At 48.5% G+C, this 22,385-nt stretch overlaps 1 protein-coding gene across 1 annotated transcript in view; it reads left to right on the top strand.

The window, feature by feature from the left end:
- Sea (mitochondrial citrate transporter scheggia) overlaps window positions 1–22,385 on the top strand; it is a 34,974-nt gene that overhangs the window by 1,688 nt on the left and 10,901 nt on the right. Inside the window, exons 3-5 of the mRNA XM_077678782.1 lie at window positions 3,528–3,735; window positions 5,661–5,884; window positions 7,319–7,539. Of these exons, the coding sequence (XP_077534908.1) occupies window positions 3,528–3,735; window positions 5,661–5,884; window positions 7,319–7,539 (653 nt within the window). The remainder of the gene's footprint in view (window positions 1–3,527; window positions 3,736–5,660; window positions 5,885–7,318; window positions 7,540–22,385) is intronic.

The raw sequence follows: 22,385 nt of genomic DNA, 5'->3' as shown, positions 1-22,385 counted from the left end.
TATTACGTTCCTGTATTTTTTTTTCGGACCGCAGTACATTTAACTGGGGATGAGTCGGTGGAAATTGCGAGAACACATCTGTCTTTTTAATGGATATAAGCAGAAACGAGTGAAACCTAGCTTGTCCCAGGCCCTGTTGTTGTTCTATTTCACTATCCTAGGGCAATAGAACTGAACAATTTTAACCTTTCCAAGAGCCTAGTATCCGCTGCTGGCTTTCTCAACTGCACTGATGATGTGATATGGGGGCAATAGAGTGTGGTGAAAAACGTGACGTTCTAGAAGCTATATGCCCACATTGGTCTAAGTGGCCTGGCAAAACCCCCTTCCGTGCTTCTTGATGGTGCTGTTGCCATGGTTACGCAAGAATGACTGACGAGCCTGCAAAGGACATATAAAACACGTCTTCTGCTCGCTAATAATGCAAGGCGCCAAAAGGAGCGCCCACAGTGGTGCGTTGTAATATGCCGTGTGGAAAGAGCAAGCAGGCAGCACACGTACGAGCGCTCAAAGTAATGCAGCGGTGCGGGCCCTTTTTGTTCATTTATTTTTGTTTTTCTATCTGTGGTGAAATAGTTGTGCTTACTTCAAAGAAAATATATAGAATAAAAGCATCGTTTAGGCCTTTCCTTTCAGTACAATTACAAATATTGCAAGCCCAGCCAATCGGGGGACTGTGTTGTCATAGCTGGAGGCGTCGGGTGTCAAAGAGTCAGTGCCGCATTTACTTATAATCTTAAATTGAAAAATTTGGTGTTTTTTTAATACCTGTGCCACACATACACGGAAAATGACATTAAGTGCTTAATGCCTGTTAATGCAGTTAATTCGCTGCTACATGCAAAAATCTAATGCCCTTCACCGTAATGTCATTTTTCGTTTAAGGAGTTCCGCACTACTCACGAATGCCTTAAATCTGCCTACTCTCGAACGCGATGGGCACGAAATGGAAAATGGAACCAACGAAACTCTCAGCACCAGAGTATTGACGTGGAAGCGTAGCTGAACTTTGAAATGAGACGATTTTTTGTGCACTGTTGGTGGCGAAGTTCTGAAGAAGACGAAGTTCACTGAAACAGTGGCGAAAGGTAGAACTTCATGTTACTTGTTGTTTTGAATATTTCAGATTTGGCTACCGCTGGCAGGTGACGGCAGCTGCTGAAGCCACGTTTAGAGACGGCTCATGCCATTTGTTTAGAAAACACCTGTTTTCTTTCGCAAAAACATTTTTAACCCTTCTAAAAAGTTTTTCTCCGCTTTAAAGACTTCTAAAATATGAATGACTTTCCGTTTTTGGTCATTATCACCATCGTGTCTAACAGATTTAATACCTTTGCATTTTGGCATGTAGCACGGACCACCCAAATAATGTTGTTCGGTTTCTTAAGGCCTTAAGCACTTAATGTCATTATTCGTGCACGTGTTGCACGGGTATTATTTCTGCACCGATCTTGATCATTCTTTTTGCATCTATCTCTGTGTGACAAGAATGGCAGACATAGTGCCAAAAAAGATGCCTCAGAGAGAGGCATCACAGGGCTTGGCTTCATGTTAAAATTATCATTCCTCAGAAAGTCTTTTTTTGCGTGTGGTTCATTTTGTAGCTTGTGTAAAAATTGTGATATACGATCTGGGAAACGATTTCACGGTTACTGACATTATGTGACACCATGTAAACAAATAACCCCCGTCTGCTTTCAAGTACGCCATCTTTCTGTAGCTCAGTTGACACTGTGCATGATACGACACCTTACTAAAAAAAGAATAAGCATAGAAAAACACAATAGCCTGTAAACCCCTGTCACACGGGCACCTTCAATCGTGATTGAGTTGATCCGGATCGAGCTCAATCTGGATCGGGCACTGTTACACGGCAGTTTCAATCGCGATCGAGCCTGATCCCGCTCGAACTCAATCCTGGTTTCTCAAGCGCCATTGAGGTTTCCAAGTGTGCTTGGACGAAACCGGTAATACCCTCATCCCCGCTGACGAATAGCCCAGGAGTTGACAATTCCAGCTAAAGCCACAAATTGTATCAAATTAATGACTCAAATAACCGTGTGATAACATTTATATAGTTATGTAATACCTATGACCGCGTAAAGTTACCAGACTCCGGCCACGAAGTACATTTTTTGCACCATCTGGCATACGTGAGTGCAACCGGTGCAACTTCTCAATCAGGATTGAAATGTGTGATGTAGCAGCAGCAGTGCAATGAGAACGCTCAAAAAGTGAATCGCGATTCGCTGCAATCTGGATTGAAAGCGCCCGTTTGACGGGTGTAAGCATGTTAGAGCTAGGCAAAACGAATTAACAGAAAGTGCTGGTGTCAGGCGAGACCGGATGACGCAAGGACGGCACTTCGCATTGCCAGAAGTATGTCAAAAAAAGTGTGAAGCTAACATTTATTGGAGTGAACTTGCACTCCGCATCAAGAAAAAACACAAGCGGCACGTCCGATGTCCCTGCATTTGCTTTCTGCTCATTTATCTCAGGTGGTGTCATTTGTAGAAACATCACATTGGATTGAGAACATTGTTGGTCAAACCAGAACAGTCTGGGATATTGGAAGGCAAAGCTAAACTGCTTCCTTGTCAAGTAACGTTGCTGTTGCAGCATACGAAGGGAGAAGGAAACACACTACGCTTCAAACACAGGGTAAAATAGCTGGAGGTAATACCCCTGTCACAGGGCAAATCATTGTCATTCAAAATGAAAGACAATAGCTGTTAACAACGCTCGGTTTGGCCTCGCGGGTCTGCATGACGAAACAAATGTCATTTCAAGTGCGTCTAGAACATTTTCATACATACTATTATTTTAAAATATAAAAAAGGATTACTTTTTAAAAATAAAAATTTTAGGTGGAATCAGTACACATCACAAGCCGAGACAAGTCCGCAAAAAAAATACATATTAGGGTAGCACTAGCCACCGTAGTAGTGCGCGCATTGGAAACAAGATTTTTGTTTTTGTAGCACTTGTTTGTCTCTCTTTATTTGAACAACATGAAGGGAAAACATAAATTTACTAACAGTTTTTAGCAGCAGTATCCCTGGGTTTATTACTGAACTGTCTTCTCTGGTGACGCGCAACTAGTGTCGAGGCTACTCATTTGGCTGCTGAATGAGCTCCCAAACATCAATTAGCCGCTAAATGTGATTTGCCTCAAATGTCATTCAGTATTCTCGTGTAGCGCTGAATTAATTACATTTAGAGCGAACGGCATTCGCTCTAAATGACATTACATGTGCCGTGTGACAGGGGTAAAACGCAAGCCGGTAAAAAACAATCAGGAGGCATGGTTTGCGGCAACATCCATAAAACTTGAGCCATGCGCGGGGCTTGTAACTTCGTAAAGTAATAACTAGACAAAAGCATTAAATCACCTCCTCCTGCCATTCTTTTAGGCTAACCTCGCCGTGTGCATGCCCACGATTGCTTGTTTTCTCCGTCTCTCCATACCCTTTCTCGTGCGAAGACGTGCCGCACTCTATGTACATTGGTGACTCTTTGCGACGCAGGTGGCATCACGGGCGGCATCGAGATCTGCATCACCTTCCCGACCGAGTATGTGAAGACGCAGCTGCAGTTGGACGAGCGGTCGGCCAAGCCGCGCTACAACGGCATCGCCGACGTGGTGCGTCAGACAGTGCGCTCCCACGGCGTCAAGGGCCTCTACCGGGGGCTCAGCGTGCTCGTCTACGGATCTGTCCCCAAGTCGGCTGTCAGGTAACGTGGTGGGTTCGATGAACGGTAGTGTAATTCTGTTATAACAATATATTGCTGATGACGATGAAGGTGCGTAGATTTCTAAATTTTCCTATCACCCGTGTACAACGATGGTTGTAACAATCTGGTTTTCTGATTTTGTCAATATCGTTGTAAGTAGATTACACTATATGTGTTTTTGTTCGGTGAGTGCTGCTGAGCCAACAATGGTTGCTCAATACCAATGCCAGTGGTGGCTCAGTGCCAGTGGCAACACTATACCAGCAGTGGCTCAATACCAGTGGCTGCTCAACACCACTGGCCGCTCAATACCAGTGGTTCCTCAATACTAATAACAGCTCAGTACCATAGGCAACTCAATGCCAGTAGCACCTCAGCAGCCACTCTATGCGGAGACTTTCCCGTGCAGCCATGTTAGCACAGCAGCCGTTTCCTGGTTGTTTTCTTAGCTTTGAGTGCATTTTGGCTGGGGAAGAAAGTACCATATTTATTCAGATATAAGGCGAGATTTTTTTTCCAAAATCCGTAGTCTCATCGTACCCTGCCTTATATTCGAAGCTCAGTATATATATATATATCCTCATGGCTATTTAAGGGGGCCTTGAGGACAGCTCATTAAACTTTGGTGACACCAGTGGCAAGGAACCATTTTGAGTGCCTATTTCAAGCACCGAAATTTAGTGAGGTGTAAAATTAGTTCCAAGTGATGCACCAAAAAGCTGCTTTGCTTATTGCGTTCACCAGGGTTCACAGTATTGGAACATATAAAGGTAACAGTTCTATGACCAGTGCTGTTTTGTCTATTGTTTGACCAAAAATGGCTAATTATCCTTAATTATCTTGGGAGCTAATTGACCAACTAAAAAAATTGTGGCATAATCATAATCAGTCGGGAAAGAGCACCAAGACTGACAAGTTTCACAAGGTTTACTTGAAAACTAAAAGAGGTTATTTTAAGGCCAGTGTCCCCTCCCCCCCTAAAGTGCCTTCTCAGTCTGAAATGGATGTGTTAATGGTGATAGTGACAATGACGTATTCTGGACGCTTGCCGGGTACCAGTGAGACTAACTAGTACCGGATGCGTAATCGGGCATTTAAAGGGGCCCGGCAGCACTTACCATCGACTACTCGGAATGTATTTTTGGGTAAAGTCTTTTGTCCCAGCAGTCTCCTCCCACAAGAATGATAAAAATCCCCTCACTATCACCGAAACTACGCGCGATGAGAAGTCGCGCATAATTATTCCCTCTCAACTGCACCACGGACAACACGACGAAAGCTGCGTGCTCTTTCCCAGGGATAGGGGCAGCTCCCAGTGTTCTCTTCGGCGGCCTTTGATATATCACATGCTGGGAGTTTTCTTCTTTTCTCCGCAATGTGGAGGGGTCTATTTCCAGTCTGGTGCCACAACAAAGTAGGCATAGCTGCCTGCTTGCAAGCGCGTGCTCAGGCTGGTAGGGCGTTTTTGAAACGATAAACGTTTGTTGTCGAGTGATCTCGTTGAAACGGGAGTATTGTGTTCGTCACTCAAACTCCGCTCGCACTCAAAAACACAAAAGAAACGCCAAAAGTGTGCGTACAGGTTAAGGCATAGAAGAGGTTGGTACACAGCGCTGCCGACGGTGGATCGTCGCAGGAAATGTGAGAAAGAAGCCCAGAAGTTGACCGTCGACAAGCCAATAGGACAGCCATGGCCTCAATGATGTCGTTTAGGCCATGCCAGAGATGCATAATGAGGAAAACTGAAGAGAGCACGGTTGGTTTTTCCGCGTCTTTCACGGCGATTTGTGCGCTCACCGCTTCACGCGCACATGTAATAATTGGCTCGCGTATTCCTGGCAGTGTAATCTAAACGTCGCACAGGTTTACTTGCCCTGCTCAAGGAGCGTTGCAGGGTCCCTTTAACCGGTACTGCGCCAATGCAGGTTCGGTGCGTTTGAGGCCCTGAAGAAGCGGAGCGTGGACTCCCGGGGCAACCTGTCCCCGCAAATGCGCCTCCTGTGTGGTCTGGGTGCGGGCGTCTCTGAGGCCATCCTGGCCGTCACCCCCATGGAGACGGTCAAGGTCAAGTTCATCAACGACCAGGCCTCGGCAAACCCCAAGTACAAGGGCTTCTTCCACGGGGTGCGGGAGATTGTCCGCACTGAAGGTACGCGCGCACGTTCTCCCCCTCCCGCACGTGCCGCTGGTCTCTGCTTCTTTCATTCCGTGTTTTAAGTTTGATAGTTGAGTGTCCCCTCCAAACCCCAGTCATGACCATGGCTTGCTGAATTAAAGCTATAGCAGAATCGACAATTGGGCTGGTCCTTGAACATCTTGAAGTAGCACAAACTCGACACGGACACGATACCAGAGCACTGATACGCAGCTGAAATATTTATTAGAACTGACTCGAAGATTAAGTACTAACAACCTTGTACCCATGGGATCGCACATCATACAGACGTCACGAGCATTCATGTTTTTTTTTCACCATGTGCACTTTTTACAGTGGATGTTGTCAGTATTTCAGCTCTAATGGAAATTTTAGTTGCGAGTCAGCGCTGTGGTCTATTTGCTCCCTTCTTCTTGTGTCCATGCAGAGTTTGCGCTGCCTCAAGATGTTCAAAACCTTACTACTACAGTTGTGCGGTTGAGTTGTGGTACACGTCTGAGCGGGAAAAACAACAAAAACATCCGTGTGTATGAGATTTCAGAGCAAAGTAGGCAACCTCACATAATTCTCCAGAGCATTCCACTGTGGCACACCATATAATCCAGGTGCACTAAATTTGTACCTTTATTATAAATCTAGTGCTATGGTAGTGCAACTACTAGCTCTTAAGGAGAAATGTTTTCCCTGGCATTCACATCCCCCTTCACTTCTTCTCACTGTTTGAACAACTAGCAGTGAGATTGGGGTGTGCCGGGGTGTTTATGAATTTTGATGCTCAAAAATCCTTTTAGGGGAGGAAGTAAGGTGCAGCCGAGAGGCTGCTCGTTTCTCAAAATTGAAATGGAGATTTCGCTGTTGTGCATCATTAAACACTTGTGTTCACATCTTACACAGGGTTGATCCCTTGTCCTTTGCAGTAGTGTTCTTCATCACAAGTTCAGTGCTCCTTAAGATAGCCGTAGACTGTGTAATATGGTGCTCACTGAAACATTGGTTACAAATAGATAAAGGAGCCGTAATGACACTGATTACTCGTAGCATAGGGGGTGCAAAGCCATACATGTAGGCTTACTTAGCTTGGCCCCCTGCTATTGTTCCTTCAGTTCAGTGCACATCATCAAGTTCACTGCTGCAAGAACTGGTCTTTGTACTTTTGACAGACACCGTCTTTGGATGCTTTTGTATTCCCATGACAAAGGATTGAAGCACTAGGACAATGGGACAAGCGAGTCAGCACACACAAGGCGCTCATCGAGCTGACTCGCTTGTCCCATTGTCCTAGCACTTCAATTCTTTGTCATGTTTTACCAACAGGCCCAAACCCTTGTATTCCAAAATGACCTGCGGGAAGCTTGAGATGCCAGCCGCTCCAGTCATCCTTTCTTCCGTTTGGTTGGCAAAGCGCTGCGACCCGGGCGTGTGATGCAGGCATCAAGGGGACGTATCAGGGGCTGACGGCGACCATCATGAAGCAGGGTAGCAACCAGGCCATCCGGTTCTTCGTCATGGAGACCTGCAAGGACTGGTACCGCGGCGGGGACCCCACCAAGCCCGTCAACAAGCTCGTCGTCGGCATGTTCGGCGCCGTCGCAGGCGCCGCCTCCGTCTTCGGCAATACCCCCATCGACGTGGTCAAAACGCGCATGCAGGCGAGTCTCTCTCCCTTCCCCCCCCCCTCCCTCTCCCTCTTTCTTCCTGTGTCTTTATGCAGCTCCTCCAAGGACTCACTGTCTGATAACCTTAACTCTTCGACTACCTAAAGGGTCAGTGAAGCGAGTTGCAAATGGCATCTATTAATGTGGCCAGCTTAATGTTTGAATTCATGGCGTAGTTTAGTTTTTCTCGCGTCATCCTCCTTGCCAATTTGCTGACGTTTTCCGTGACGACTGCACCGGTAAGTCTGAAAGGGTTAAATTTAATAGAGTGGTAGCATATTTAGCTTGTACAATCTACGCGTGAAAACATAAAAGTTGATGTCAACTTTTGTGGAAACGAAAATTTATAAGGCCTGGATGGCATGCAAAGACATTTCAAACTAGCATAGCGTCATTGCAGTATTGGTGTGGAAGCCGCGAGTTGCAGGTAATGTTTTGTCTTCTGCTGCCGGTGTTCAGGTTTACTAAGGCTCTAGACTTCTCTGGCGTCTGTAGAAGCGGAACGGCTACTTAACTTCCCATTGGCTGTGGTGCATTCCACAATGCACGCATTGCATTAAGAAAACAGAAACGAGTGCCTGGTGCTATGCAGCAACAGCTGGTAATGTGCTCAGCCACATTGGAAGCAAAGAGTGCAGTGGTGGTTGAAGCCCCCGACAAATCATCGAGCATTCAGTGCGCTACCCTCACTCAGCGGCGCAACAGTCGCCAGCTAGCCAAGCTGCTCTGCGCAGTAGAACGTACCATACTGCTATGGAGTATGAAAAATCTATTGAATGGGGTACAACACAATGTAGGCAGTAGCGAAAGGTGGACATCCATGCCGCAACACTGCGATACCCGACAGCAAAAGCATCAAACATCACTCGCAGCTCAAAACTAAGAACACGCAGCGGCATTCAGTCAGACAGTAATGAAAAATAAGGAGTCTTGAGGTCTGTTGGAGTTTTGTTTCAAGCCGAAAGCTTCAAGTGCCCCATTCTGTGTGAAACTGTCATCGTTGTTGTCAAGAAAATGGCTACCACTGTAAAGAGTAAATAAAAGCCATATGCGTGATCTAATGGGATTCGAACCTGAGTCTCCCCAGTAGCAGCCCAATGCATTACTGCTATGCTATCTCCGCACATTGCCACTGAAGGAAGAAAAGATGTTGCCGGTGTTGCCGTTCCTCCCCCTTTCCTGGCACATACCCAACTTAGGGGATTGGCCAGGAATCGAGAGCTTTGGGGGGCTAATGTGCGCACTATACTGTCACGTAGCCAAGGACGAAGCAGTTGTTTGGAAAAGAAACAAGTTTATTGGAGCGAACTTGTGCTCCCCTAACAACTGAAAAGAATACAGAGGCGGCGAAGCAGTGGTCAACAAAGTGACGTTACGTGCGTCGGAGAGCGTCGCAGAATCGAATGCCCCGGCGTCCGCACTGCAGGCTTTTTATCTTTTGGCGCGCGTGGTTCTCGAAACGTCGATTCGCATCGAGAACATAGTAGATCCAAGAAGATTATTCTGGGCTGTTCACGTTAGCTCGGAATGCTCTCCCTATCACAACAGATAACACATGCGGCACAGAAAGAAAGAATGGAACACGCGCTTCCCTTGGCGCAGAGATAACACAGTCCGGCGCAGCCGGCGGTAAAAGCAAAACACAAATAAACAAACCCAATGTATGGTTCGCGGCATTACCCCCCCTCTAAGAGTGCATCGACCCGATGCTAACGTAAGTGACAGTCCGAACAAATGAAAATAAAAGTTCGTCATCGTCCGTAGAAAGGTTTTAAGCGAACCACGTGGACAACTTCAGGCCGCGTGCGTTGTCGTGATGTGCCGGAGTCACCATCGGGGATCACTTCGTAGGAAAGTTGGCCAACACGTCGTAGAATCTGGTAGGGTCCGAAATACCGTCGCAGGAGCTTCTCACTGAGTCCGCGTCGTCGGATGGGAGTCCAAACCCACACACGATCCCCTGGTTGGTACTCGGCGTCTCGGCGTCGGAGGTTGTAGCGGCCCGCATCCACCAGCTGCTGGTTCGTTATACGAACTCGAGCTAGCTGGCGGGCCTCCTCCGCACGTTGAAGATATCCGTGGACGTCGGCGTTGAGGTCGTCGTCTTCTACGTGCGGAAGCATGGCGTCGAGCATCGTAGTCGGCCTTCTACCGTAGACAAGCTCGAACGGCGTCAGCTGCGTCGTCTCCTGGATAGCCGTGTTGTACGCAAACGTGACATACGGGAGCACTTCGTCCCAAGTCTTATGTTCAACGTCAACGTACATTGACAGCATATCTGCGATTGTCTTGTTCAGACGTTCTGTTAGTCCGTTCGTTTGGGGGTGGTACGCCGTCGTTCTTCGGTGATCCGTGTTGCTGTAGCGTAATACTCCTTGCATCAGCTCCGCAGTAAATGCCGTTCCACGGTCTGTGATTAGGACTTCCGGGGCTCCATGCCGCAGCACAACTTGGCTTACAAAGAACTTCGCCACTTCTTGTGCAGTCCCCCTCGGAAGAGCGGCGGTCTCTGCGTAGCGCGTCATGTAGTCTGTCGCTACGACAATCCACTTGTTCTGTGATCGTGACGTAGGGAACGGGCCTAAAAGGTCCATTCCAATCTGTTGAAATGGTCTCGATGGGACGGCGATCGGTTGCAGAAGTCCGGCGGGTCTTGTCGGCGGCGTTTTTCGTCGCTGGCAGTCACGGCAGCTCCGGACGTAGTGGGTGACGTCAGAGGTAAGGCCGGGCCAGTAGTACCTCGCCTTGATTTTTCCAATAGTGCGGGCTGTGCCCAGATGTCCGGAAGACGGGTCGTCGTGGCACGCTTCCAAAATTTCGTCACGAAGGTCCGCGGGGATGACGAGAAGGTAATTCGCTCTTGTTCCGGGGCTGAAATTCTTCTTCACAAGGACGGAGTTTCTCAGGCTGAATGCTGGTAAGCTGCGTTTGAAGGTCCTAGGAACGGCAACGTTGCATCCCTCGAGGTACTCGATTATGACGCGTAAGTCGGGGTCAGCACGCTGCTGGGCGGCTAGGTCGCTCTCCGTCACAATCCCGAAGAACGCGCTGTCTTCATCAGAGTCTTGTGGTGGTGGGTCGACGGGGGCGCGGGACAGGCAGTCGGCGTCGGAGTGTTTCCTGCCGGATTTATAAACGACTGTAACGTCGAACTCCTGCAGGCGCAAGCTCCACCGCCCAAGACGGCCAGAGGGGTCCTTCAAATTGGCGAGCCAACACAGCGCATGGTGGTCTGTTACAACCTTGAATGGCCTTCCATACACGTATGGGCGAAATTTTGAAATCGCCCATATAATAGCCAGGCACTCTTTCTCAGAGGCAGAATAGTTTTTCTCCTCCTTCGACAGACCACGGCTGGCATAGGCGATTACCCTTTCGCAGCCGCTTTGCTTTTGGACAAGGACGGCACCCAAGCCTATATCACTGGCGTCGGTGTGCATTTCCGTTTCGGCATTTTCGTCGAAATGAGCGAGCACGGGCGGGCTTTGCAGGCGTTTTTGCAGCTCGCCGAATGCTTTTTCTTGGTCGTTTTCCCAGCTGAAAGGGGTGCTATCTTTCGTCAAGCGCGTGAGTGGCTCTGCAATTCGTGCGAAGTTTGCGACGAAGCGCCGGTAGTATGCGCACAGCCCGAGAAATCTTCGCACGCCCTTCTTGTCTTTCGGCCTTGGGAAGTTCGCAATGGCTGATGTTTTTGCCGGGTCAGGTAGGACTCCCGCGGCGTTGACGACGTGGCCCAAGAACTTGAGTTCCCCGTATGCGAAACGGCACTTTTCAGGCTTCAGCGTCAACCCCGACGTACGAATGGCCTCGAGTACAGACTCCAACCTTGCAAGGTGTTCGTCGAAAGTCCGGGCGAATACCACTACGTCGTCGAGGTATACGAGGCAGGTGTGCCACTTAAGGCCAGCTAGCACAGTGTCCATGACTCTTTGAAACGTCGCTGGTGCTGTGCACAGCCCAAACGGCATCACCTTGAACTCGTATAGGCCGTCTGGGGTTATAAATGCAGTCTTCTCTCGGTCTCTCTCGTCCACTTCAATTTGCCAGTAGCCGGTCTTCAGGTCCATCGATGAGAAGTACTTCGCGTGGCAGAGGTGGTCGAGGGCGTCGTCGATTCGGGGGAGGGGGTACACGTCCTTTTTCGTGATTTTGTTGAGTCGCCGGTAGTCAACACAAAACCTTAATGTGCCGTCTTTTTTCTTTACGAGTACGACGGGCGCAGCCCAGGGGCTTTTCGATGGCTGTATAATGTCGTCGCTGAGCATGTCGTCGACTTGAGTCCGGATGGCTTCCCGTTCGTGTGAAGAGACGCGGTACGGTGACTGTCGGGTAGGTCGGGCTCCGTCTTCGATTATTATTCGGTGCTTCGCTAGAGGGATCTGACGTAGTTTTGCGCTCGACGAAAAACATTCGCTATAGCGACGCAGCAAAGCCAATAATTTTTTCCGTTGTTCTTGCGGTAGCGCCGGATTCACGTCGAATGGCTGCGGGAGCTTGAAGGTTTCTACGGGTGTGCGTTCAAAGTCGGCGACCGCGATCACATCACTTGCTTCTTGCGTTTCTTCGAGGAACGCTACTGCAGCTCCCTTGTTTAAATGCTGGTACTCTTCGGTGAAATTAGTGACCAAAACGTGAGATTGGCGTTGCTTAAAGTGCGCAATGCCTCTTGCGACGGAGACACCGCGGTCGAGAAGCAACTTTCGATCACTCTCTACGATAGCGTCGATGTCAGAAGCAGCATCCTCACAGTAGACGGCGATCATCAAGCTTGCGCGGGGTGGCAGGGTGATGTGATCGTCGGCGATCCTGACAGCAGCACGGTGATCGGGGTTCGGCTGCGGCGTCGTGGAGTGATCGGCTGAAAATGTTATCGACTTGGTCTGCAGGTCAATTATTGCGCCGTTGTCCGTCAAAAAGTCCATTCCGAGAATCACGTCGCGGGAGCAGTTAGTCAGAACGACGAACGCCGCAGGGTACGTTGTGCCGTCTATGGTGACGCGCGATGTGCACGTTCCACTTGGCGTCACGAGGTGGCCTCCTGCTGTGCGTATGTGCGGACCGTCCCATCTGGTCATAACTTTCTTCAGCTTAGACGCAAATGGTCCGCTCATTACGGAGTAGTCGGCTCCCGTGTCTACGAGGGCGACTACATCAAAACCGTCGATGGACACCTTGACGTCGGATGCCGCCTTCCTCGAGTTCCGGGTGCGTCGGGGCGTCGCATCTCGGCTTGTGCGTGTTGACGGTCGGGCACTGTGCGTCGTCGTTGTCCACGTCTTCTCAGCGGACGTCTCGGTCAGGTCGGGTAAGCTTCGCGGCGTATAGCTGTCGTCGTGTTCGGGAGTCTCGTCAGGGTTAGGTCGGGTCGTCGGGATGAAGGCATGTCGTGAATCACTGTCTTCGGCGAGTCCTTGCGTCGTTGGAGGGTTTTCATTTTTCCGCCGTTGTGCAACTTTACCTCCCGAAGTTGCTGCTTTTAGTTTCCCCCGCGTGGGCTGGGGGACCTTCCACGTGAGAAGTCAGCAGTGCTGCGGCGGTTCGGTGACTGATACGGGTAGGGCGACGGTGAACGGTTGAAGCGGGCTGGTCCTCGGTTGGTGTTGGAGAGGTATTCTTCGATCTCAGCAGGGCGCTGGCCGTATCGGGGTCGTGGGGCGTCGACGGAGAACCCTCGCAAACCGAGCCTCTTGTATGGGCAGCGACGGTAAATGTGGTCGGCCTCTCCGCAGTGGTAGCACAGAGGACGGTTATCGGGAGTTCGCCATACGTCCGTCTTCCTCGGCGTCTGGTTTCGGGCTACCGGGGGTCGGGCGGGTGACAGTGGGCGGCGATACGGCGGGGCCTCTTGACGGCGTGTTGGAGCAGGGCGGGGTCGACGAACAGCCGCGGAGTATGTCATAGCTTGTAGCTCTTGGGGTACCTCGGATGGCGTAGAGGTTCCCAACGCTTGTTGCACTTCTTCTCTAATGACGTCGGTGAGAGAAGCGACTTGGGCCTGCGGCGGCGTTGGGAGAAGTTTCCGCAGCTCCTCTCTCACTATTGCGCGGATAGTCTCGCGTAGGCTGTCGGCCGGGATCCGCGTGCTGCCAAAGTCGTTCGCATTGGCCGCGCCAACAAAGTTGCGGTCATACTGCTTAGCACGCATTTCGAGGGCTTTCTCAATGGTGCTGGCTTCGGTCACGAATTCGGCGACGGTTTTGGGCGGATTTCGGACAAGTCCGGCAAACAGTTCCTCCTTCACTCCGCGCATTAAGAAGCGCAACTTCTTTTCTTCCGTCATTTCGGGATCCGCGCGGCGAAATAGCTGCTTCATCTCCTCAACGAAGATCAAGACGCCTTCATTGGGGTGTTGCGTGCGCGTTTCCAACAAAAGGGCGGCTCTTTCTTTCCGCACGACGGTAGTGAAGGTCTTAGTGAACTCGCTTTTGAACTGAGCCCAGTTTGTCAAGGAGCTCTCGTGGTTCTCGAACCAAGTGCGAGCCGAATCTTCCAAGTAAAAGAAAACGTGCCGGAACGTTTCTGCGTCGTCCCACCTGTTGAACTTCCGGACGCGCTCCAGTTTCTCCAACCATTCTTCTGGGTCTTCTGCGGGGGCTCCTCGGAATGATGGCGGTTCCCGTGGCTGCTGCAGAACGACAGGAGGATTGGCTTGGTTGAGCATGGTGCTGGTTGCGACGTTTTTCTTCTTCGTCTTCTCCGGCAGTAGACCGAACTCGGGTGGTAAATCTTGCACGCGGAGGCTGGCTCTTGTTGGACTGGCTTGGCGGCTTCCAGAGGTTGTAGTGGGCATGAAGGGTGCGTACCCAGCACCTCCACCAGATGTCACGTAGCCAAGGACGAAGCAGTTGTTTGGAAAAGAAACAAGTTTATTGGAGCGAACTTGTGCTCCCCTAACAACTGAAAAGAATACAGAGGCGGCGAAGCAGTGGTCAACAAAGTGACGTTACGTGCGTCGGAGAGCGTCGCAGAATCGAATGCCCCGGCGTCCGCACTGCAGGCTTTTTATCTTTTGGCGCGCGTGGTTCTCGAAACGTCGATTCGCATCGAGAACATAGTAGATCCAAGAAGATTATTCTGGGCTGTTCACGTTAGCTCGGAATGCTCTCCCTATCACAACAGATAACACATGCGGCACAGAAAGAAAGAATGGAACACGCGCTTCCCTTGGCGCAGAGATAACACAGTCCGGCGCAGCCGGCGGTAAAAGCAAAACACAAATAAACAAACCCAATGTATGGTTCGCGGCAATACGGAATTCACAAAACTATGAATTGGAAACATGAGCTGTAGTATAGTGCGCGCTGCGCAACGCCTGAACATGATGGCATGCGAGTAGAACATGTACGTGCCAGCCACCCAGAGCCCTGATTGTAGTGAAGCTGTGGGGTATTGGCCTCGAGGCCGTACCGTGGCGCCACCTACGAGTCATGTCACCTGTAGGACGCCGGGTTAAGTTGTCGTCTGTTAGAACACATTTCCTGTGCTTATGCGATTGCGTGTGTTTTGTTGTGGCCACATTGTGCCCTCTCCTCGTGATTTTGATGCAAATTACAGAAAAAAATTGCCTTCAAACCGAATAATCCGGGCAACCAATCAGTGACTCGTTTTCTTTCCTGGCGACACCGCCGCGTCTGAGTAGTTGCTACCATCGTCACCGACAGCTGGTATGCAGCCAGCTAACGCCAAGGACAATGCAATTGATGCCGAGAAAAGTGCGCTGGTAATTCATTATGAAACACTTGCGACGTGACATGTACGAGACTGCGTGCGCAAAGAAAGTAAACCTTGCAACGGCGATGGAAACATGCCGCTCACTTGTGATCTCACCGCGCGTACTGACCGCATTTCCTAGTAAATAAAGGACTGCGTGAGAATGGTGAGCGGATTGCTTCGCCGTACATGCTTAAGATGCTGGTACGATCTGCAGTTTGGCTTAAGCAGTGCCCATTTCCCCTCCAATGTTTTTTTTTTTTTATATATTTATGCCGGATTTTATTAACGATCACTAGTACTCTGTACAGCTGATATATTTACTTTTCGGGACAGCTTGTCCGCAATGTATGAATGGTATTAACGCGAGTTTTCAAGCCTTCGGGCGGGTTCAGACATGCCTATGTTTACTTTTAATTAGGACCTCGCCGTGGGAATTTACAATTGCAACGCGAGCTTTGACGCGGCTGTGTACGAGGCGAAACACGCTGTGGGGTAACAGGGAGTTTTAGAATACAGGAACCAAGTGTAGGGGGGCCCCAAGAAGCTAGGGGAACCCAAACACAACACGCTTGCGCACAGCGAATTTTAGAAGAGAGCCTTTTTCAACAGCTCACAGCCGGCTTCGGATTCTCAGAGTCAGATGTTTGGAACTTTAGGCTTAGCGTCGTGGCAGATATTTTATCGCCGCTATCGTTACAGTAGCGAATGGCAGTCCCTAACACAACTTTTGACCACACTGTCACCCCCTTTTTCATATGTGGAACTTTGTATCCATGGTGATTCCCATTTAGGTGATCGATGATCGAGATACCTGCTGCTGCCTCATTCGATTCTTGCGCGCAAGTATCACCATCCTTCGGCCACGGGCCGTCGGTGCCGGGACCGGCCACCGAAGCCGGTCAACGTAGATCGCGGCAGATATTTGAGCATCACTTTGAAAACCACAGCTGATGACACTACCTAGCACAATTTTTCACCACACTAACATCCACTTTCACGAATGTAGCACTTCTTTTCCGGGATCAGTGTGATTTTAAAAGGCGGCAACAAGGTGTTGTTGCTGCGACCTGCGTCGGTTTGAGCCGCCGGCGGGCAGGCTCGGCGGACGTGTGTGCGGAGCGTTTCTGTGAGGAGTAAACTCTTCATGATTTTTTGCATCATCCATTTCTTGGGAATGACAAGTGAAATCTAGAAATTTCGCTCGTTGATCGTTGTAGCCTACAATGTTAACCGGGGAAACAAGCCGCAGCTTACGTTTACACCGGGCTCGGTCGCATACATCCGCATACACCACCATGCTCAAGTCGTTTGTGGGTAGCCTGCCATAGGTGACACGATTATAAAATCCCCATGAGGTCAAACTACACTTCACAACTGATATAATTAACCTCAAACGATGGAAATTAAAACGAAAATACTTTTAGAACGCACGTCCTAAGCAAAGTGTCACGCGCCGCAAGCCAACTAAGCGGAAAGGTAGGAATGCGGATGCTGCAAGTGACGTCAAAATGATCGCAGCGCCGGCCTCCCCAGTGGTGGCCTTCGCAGCCATTGCCAGTCTGCTTGCTGACATAATTTGCGCAATAACATGATAAAACGAAAAGCAAAGAAACAGGTGCAAGTATGATGTTGCAGGAAAGAAGTTTTCATTAAGTATCAAGCTTTCGCCTTTAAACCATGTAAGGAGACTGGTGTCCCGAGAAATTTTTTTTTCCAGTGTTTGATCAAGTAATATATTATCGAATGTTCGCTTCAGTTAGCTTTCAGTATTAAAAAATTTTGAAGTATTCGACAGTGAGGGACAGTGAAGGTTCAGCCGCATTCTTCTTTGAAAAATTGATGCTGCACTTTGCAAGCCTTAAGGGCGCTTTTCTTTTGTGATATCGCAGCCTTGCATATCATTCACACTGTTGTTTGGGTTCCCAACACGAGGTAGATGAAGTCTTGCATGCATGCGCTGACCACCGCCTGGATGCGATCAACCCAAAGTGCAGTAAAATTTCGTTACAGTAGACGGTGCTATAACAAACGCTCAGTTATGACATTTGAAAATGATTTGGACTGTATTCTTATGTATGCCATGTTACCAACATCACATACAAGAGACATGGTTACTAGAGATACTATGCTACTAAAGACAACCTTTTTAGCTCCCTACAGTAAATTCTTCACTGTTTAGAAGATACTTGATGGAAAAAGGGCCTTGTATGGAAGACCTTATGAATTTATTTATTTGTTTTCGAGGGGGGAAAGTACATTCACACCTCAGGAGGAGGGCAAGAGGCTACAGCCTGACAAGGCCCTTCCTCCCAAAGTAGCTTGCACCAAAATCGGAAGCAGCACACATCACAAAATCAAATGAAAAAAAAGAATAGATACAATATTTTCTTATATCATGCAGAAAAGGAACAACATAGCTAGCACAATTTTCGAAGCCCAAGAAGAAAGAAAACACTATTACAAAAGAAATTAAAAAAAATACACACACACATACCATACACTAACAATTTTACCGCAATAATTTACAAATCACCAGAAAAAATTGAAAAAAGCGTGACATGCACACGTTTAGTAGAGCCAAACAGCTCAATTGAAAGTGAAAACACAAGAAAGACGAGTATAATACAGAAAGTTACTCAACCTAAACATAAAAAACAAGCATTATTAAAGTAGGAAAGACAAACGTATCACTTTTTTTACGAAAATTATACTGTCTGCTAACGCATTGTAAACTGGACATATCATTGTAACAATACCCGAAGCAAATGTTTTTTGAACAGTTTTATGGATTTAATATTTTTAATAAGCTCTTCAATCTTCTTGTTATTATTAAAAAAGTCTATGACCTGATATTTCTTCAATCGAATGCCATAATTCGTTGTAATTCTCGGCTTTCTATAATGTTTATTTCTTAGGCAGTACGCTGTCTGAGGTAAAGATTCTAGATTCAGAAATAGGTTGGGATGTTCATAAAATATGTGGTGGATATCCTGCATGCGTCTTAAATTAACTAAATCGTGGATTTTTAGAACGCCCAAGCTTCTCCACTGTAGTTCTGTACTTTCTCTGTAGGATAGATTCGCAGTAGCCCTGATATCTTTTTTTTTTTTTTTTTTGTAGTACGTGTAAAGCATTCAAATTTGAATTTGTAGCATTGCCCCAAATCAGAAGACAATAGTGTAACAAGGACTGCACAAGAGCAAAATTTGGAGCTGACTAACACCTGAGAGCACCTTAACGGTATTATTATCAACAGGAAAGCTTGCAAAGTGAAGTGCTTTCCCTTTATGAGTTTGGAAGGAAGCTAATACAACAAGGTTACCTGCAGTCACTGAAGCCACTACAAATGACCTTCCTGAGCAAGTTTCTGTAGACAAGTTTGAACACACTTTGATGCTGGTGTATGTTAAGTCATCTCTGTCTTCTCAGTGTTTTTATATTTTCTGCTACGGAAGACCCTGGTTGGGAGAGATATGTTTCCTGGGTCCTTTGATTGTCTCTTGTAATGAAGTTTTACTGTAGAACGTGCGTTAAGTAATCGTGCCAAAAGCAGAAACCTCCCATCCGAGGCGTTACGTTTTCTTTTACAATGATAAAAGCTTCCTTCACAAGGCGCTATCTTATCTGTGTTGGAGTTTGAAGGTCAGGCTTTGCTGCACCGAACAGGCAATGTAGCGGACGATAACAAACTCGGAAGACGCAGTGCCTTGCAGGTGTGGAAGTGCTTTTTACAACCAAATAGCTACTCCGGGGGCAATCTTTGCGACGGGTGCAGTGTAAATGATGCACTTTAGCTGCACCTGCTGTCTGGACGAGAAGAGTGATGTGTTCGTTATGCAGTGGCGGAAAAAAAAAGGGGGAAATTTTTATGACTAGTACGTAGCGTGCATTTATTATGCGAACACATTTGGACGTGCTTGCATGCGAGTAAATACCTGTAAGGGGAAATATCGAGGTTAATTATGCATTTTGGGTATTCATCCTTAAAAATTAGGCGCAAACTGCAACAGGGACAACAAAGGGAGACGACATCAGTGCCAGTGTCACCTCCCTTGTCCCTGTCTTAGCTCGCGCATAATTTTCAGTGACGAACGTTCACGAACTAGCTTGCCTCTCTATTGTACTTCATTTTAACCCTGGGTATGCGTGGCATAGACCGCAACGATGCAACAATCTGAGGGAAGAGCATGAAATGCGAAGCGATGAGCCAAACTCCAACAGGAGTCGTGAGCGTTGCTTTGCATTTGTAGCGTGAGCTACGCTGGCCGAGGTTGAGGAGTTTCACGTGGCTCCTGGAGAGCCGTGCTGCGCAAGCGTGGCCCGGTCCACTTGATGATCATGCGAGGGGTGTCCGGGTGTATAAAGATTAGAAAGCCAAGGAAAGAGTAGAGAAGGGTAGCTCCACTGTGGTCGATCCCATCGCCCACAACACTTCTCGAACACTATTGCTTGGTGTCTTGCTGCGTCCGGGAGACGAGAAGCCTCGAAGGGAACGGTGCAGTGCGGAGGCAAGCAAGCTTGCTGTGATGAGGAGCGACGTCTGTGACGGTTCCAACCACTTCGGAGTTCGCTGGAATGAAGTGTGGCTGACGGACGAGTACTGGGGAGCGGGAGCTGGCACTCGACAGCCTACACCAGCAGGGCGAAAGCCGGGCGACATTCAAATCCAGCGCAGTGGCGGCATAGACAACAGGCCGCCGAAACGCAGTCCCTCCGAGAGGGCCGGTGGCAAAAATGCTACGTGATACCCGCTGGCTCCATAACTGAATACGCTTGTGGGGCTGCATGAGACCTGAGGGTGCATTCTGCCGCGGAGAGGAACACTTGCAGGGGTGAGACAGCTGCGCATATTGCGCAGTTCTGATACAAATGTGTTTTCCTGCGCCGGGCTGCTCCAAAAGCTTGAAATACGCAAACATTGCGCCAAACTGCTCCAAAACAGTCTGAGAGGCAAGGATTTTAACGCTCCCGTCCGTTTCGGTGGGGAAAATGCTTACTGACGGCATAATTTTCCAGCACCCCAAAGGTGATGCTGTTTGTAAAGGTTTAATCGATTGATAATTTAATAAAAAACCCGCATAAATTTCCCCCGAGATAGTCTTTTTGAAAGTCACAATGTCGGGTTGCACATGTTATATTCTGTGAGATTTTAAAGTCTTCCCATGTAAAACCATTTCAAAGTCCTGTAGAAAAAATACTTTTGTGTACTGAGGCGACAAACTACTTGTCCAAGTTGATGAAAAAACGTCAATGTTTGGAGCGCTGTAGCCGGAACGACAGCACGGGGCGCCGCCATCTTGGTGTGGAGAAGGTTAGGAAACATGGCCGCCGAGCGAAGCAGTTGCTCGTGGTTCAGGCAGAGTGCTCTTCGCCGATTTCTACCGTTGTTTTGGTTATGAGGGTGGCTGGGTTTACACTTAGTCGTTTGGTCTGTTGCGGTAAGTTGCGCGACTCGAAAGACGGGAGTTCACCAGAAACATGGTGCCCGCGAATTCGCCGAGTTTCGGCCTTGAGTGTGAGGCGCGGTGCGTGCTTGAAGTGAAATTTCGGACTTATTGCGGTGTTATAAAACGCTGAGTTATTGCTGCCTTTTACAGCGAGTTTGCGAGCGGCGGGAATGGGACGATCGTCACTGCAGAAGTGGCGGCGCAGGTTACATCGCCGCAAAATGTTCAAGCAGTGTCCGATTGCGGGACAGGCTATTATTACACGCCAGTAATAACAGTTCATCTATCTGAAGTGAAATTTAATACCAAGAGGGAGGGGGCTAAATGCACCAACATTACTCAAATTACGATCGTAGTGAACGTGCACATTGAGGATTGAAATGGGAGGGCTGGTGGGGTGCGACGACTGTCACCTCGCTTTGCGCAACTTTTGCCGTGGTTCTGTGCGCAAAGCCCAGTTTGGGATTAGAAAAATAATAATTTCTGCATTCACATGATAATAAAATTGCTTTGCAATTGCTTAGTTTTTCAATTCGATATTTCCAACGGCGCTCCACGCTATTTCTGCAAAGAGCCTCAGAATTTAAAAAAGGTTTGTGAAAGGGTAGTGGAACAGAAAAAAACTTTATTGAAATGCTGTTTCAGTTTTATGTACATTCAAAAACGATTAAACTTTGCACTTTTCTCCCCGGAGTTGCCAAAAGTGTGATTTTTTAGGCCCCTATAAGGTGACATAATAAATGTCGTTCTTCTGCTCCAAATCAAGGTTCTTCTGCTCCAAAATCGAAATTTCGCTGCTCCAAAAACTGCTCCCAAATCTGATTAAGCTCTCACCCCTGCACTTGTTTTACGTCGCTTAGAGAGAAAGGAGTAAAGCCATGTTTCTCCTCAAGGCAATGCTTTTGATCTCGGTGGGACGGCCTGATGCATGTGCCGCCATGATGGTGGCCACACATCCCCGTTGCTAAGGTGGCACACATGGTTGCCGGCATTCGGGCCTCGCCAGGGAATACAGCCTACAGTAATACTCTCGTGATACGATCCCAGCTGGTACGAATTTTGATGTGATACGATTCATAATTTCCCAGCCAAAATGCATTGCTTACACATTGCTTACAATACAAAAACTCCGCCTGTTACGAACGCGTTGCTGCTCCGCTGCGAATCGTACGAATGCGTCACCAACAGCCGGCGGTCACGAACTAACCAAAGTGACCAAAGCGTGCGAGCTGCGCGAGGAGCCAGTGGAGAGAGCGTGATCTGGGCAGGATCCACGTTCACCGAGCTGAACTATGTCACACGGCTGCGCTATCTCTCACTGGTCCCTTCTCCGAGAGGACCGGCCCATGCTCGGTGCGCCGAGGGGAGGAAAGTAGAGAGCATCCTTGAGCCCACACGAGCCAGCCTGCATTCCACTGCCCGCTGACTTGTCTTCTGTAGGCTGAGGGCACCATGTGCCTCCTCTCCAAGTCGTGTTGGCCCAACCCTGGCATCTTCCTTTTTTTCTTTTTTTTTTTTTTTTTTGTGCGGGACGCTTGTGGGCAATCTCTCTGTGTCTATCTGTTGTCAAATTGTATTTGCTTCCGCTTTTCGCCACGATCGCACACTTGTGCACCATTTTGATTCATCACCAACATGCCGCGAAAGCAAAAGCTCCTATCATTTAAGGAGAGCAGAAGC

This window comes from Haemaphysalis longicornis, unplaced genomic scaffold, assembly GCF_048455015.1.
Source record: "Haemaphysalis longicornis isolate Haplotype H1 unplaced genomic scaffold, Haemaphysalis longicornis Haplotype H1 scaffold_7, whole genome shotgun sequence".
NCBI classification, from domain to species: domain Eukaryota; kingdom Metazoa; phylum Arthropoda; class Arachnida; order Ixodida; family Ixodidae; genus Haemaphysalis; species Haemaphysalis longicornis.
Note: the sequence above shows the minus strand (reverse complement) of the source record. Positions and strands in the feature narration are given on the sequence as shown.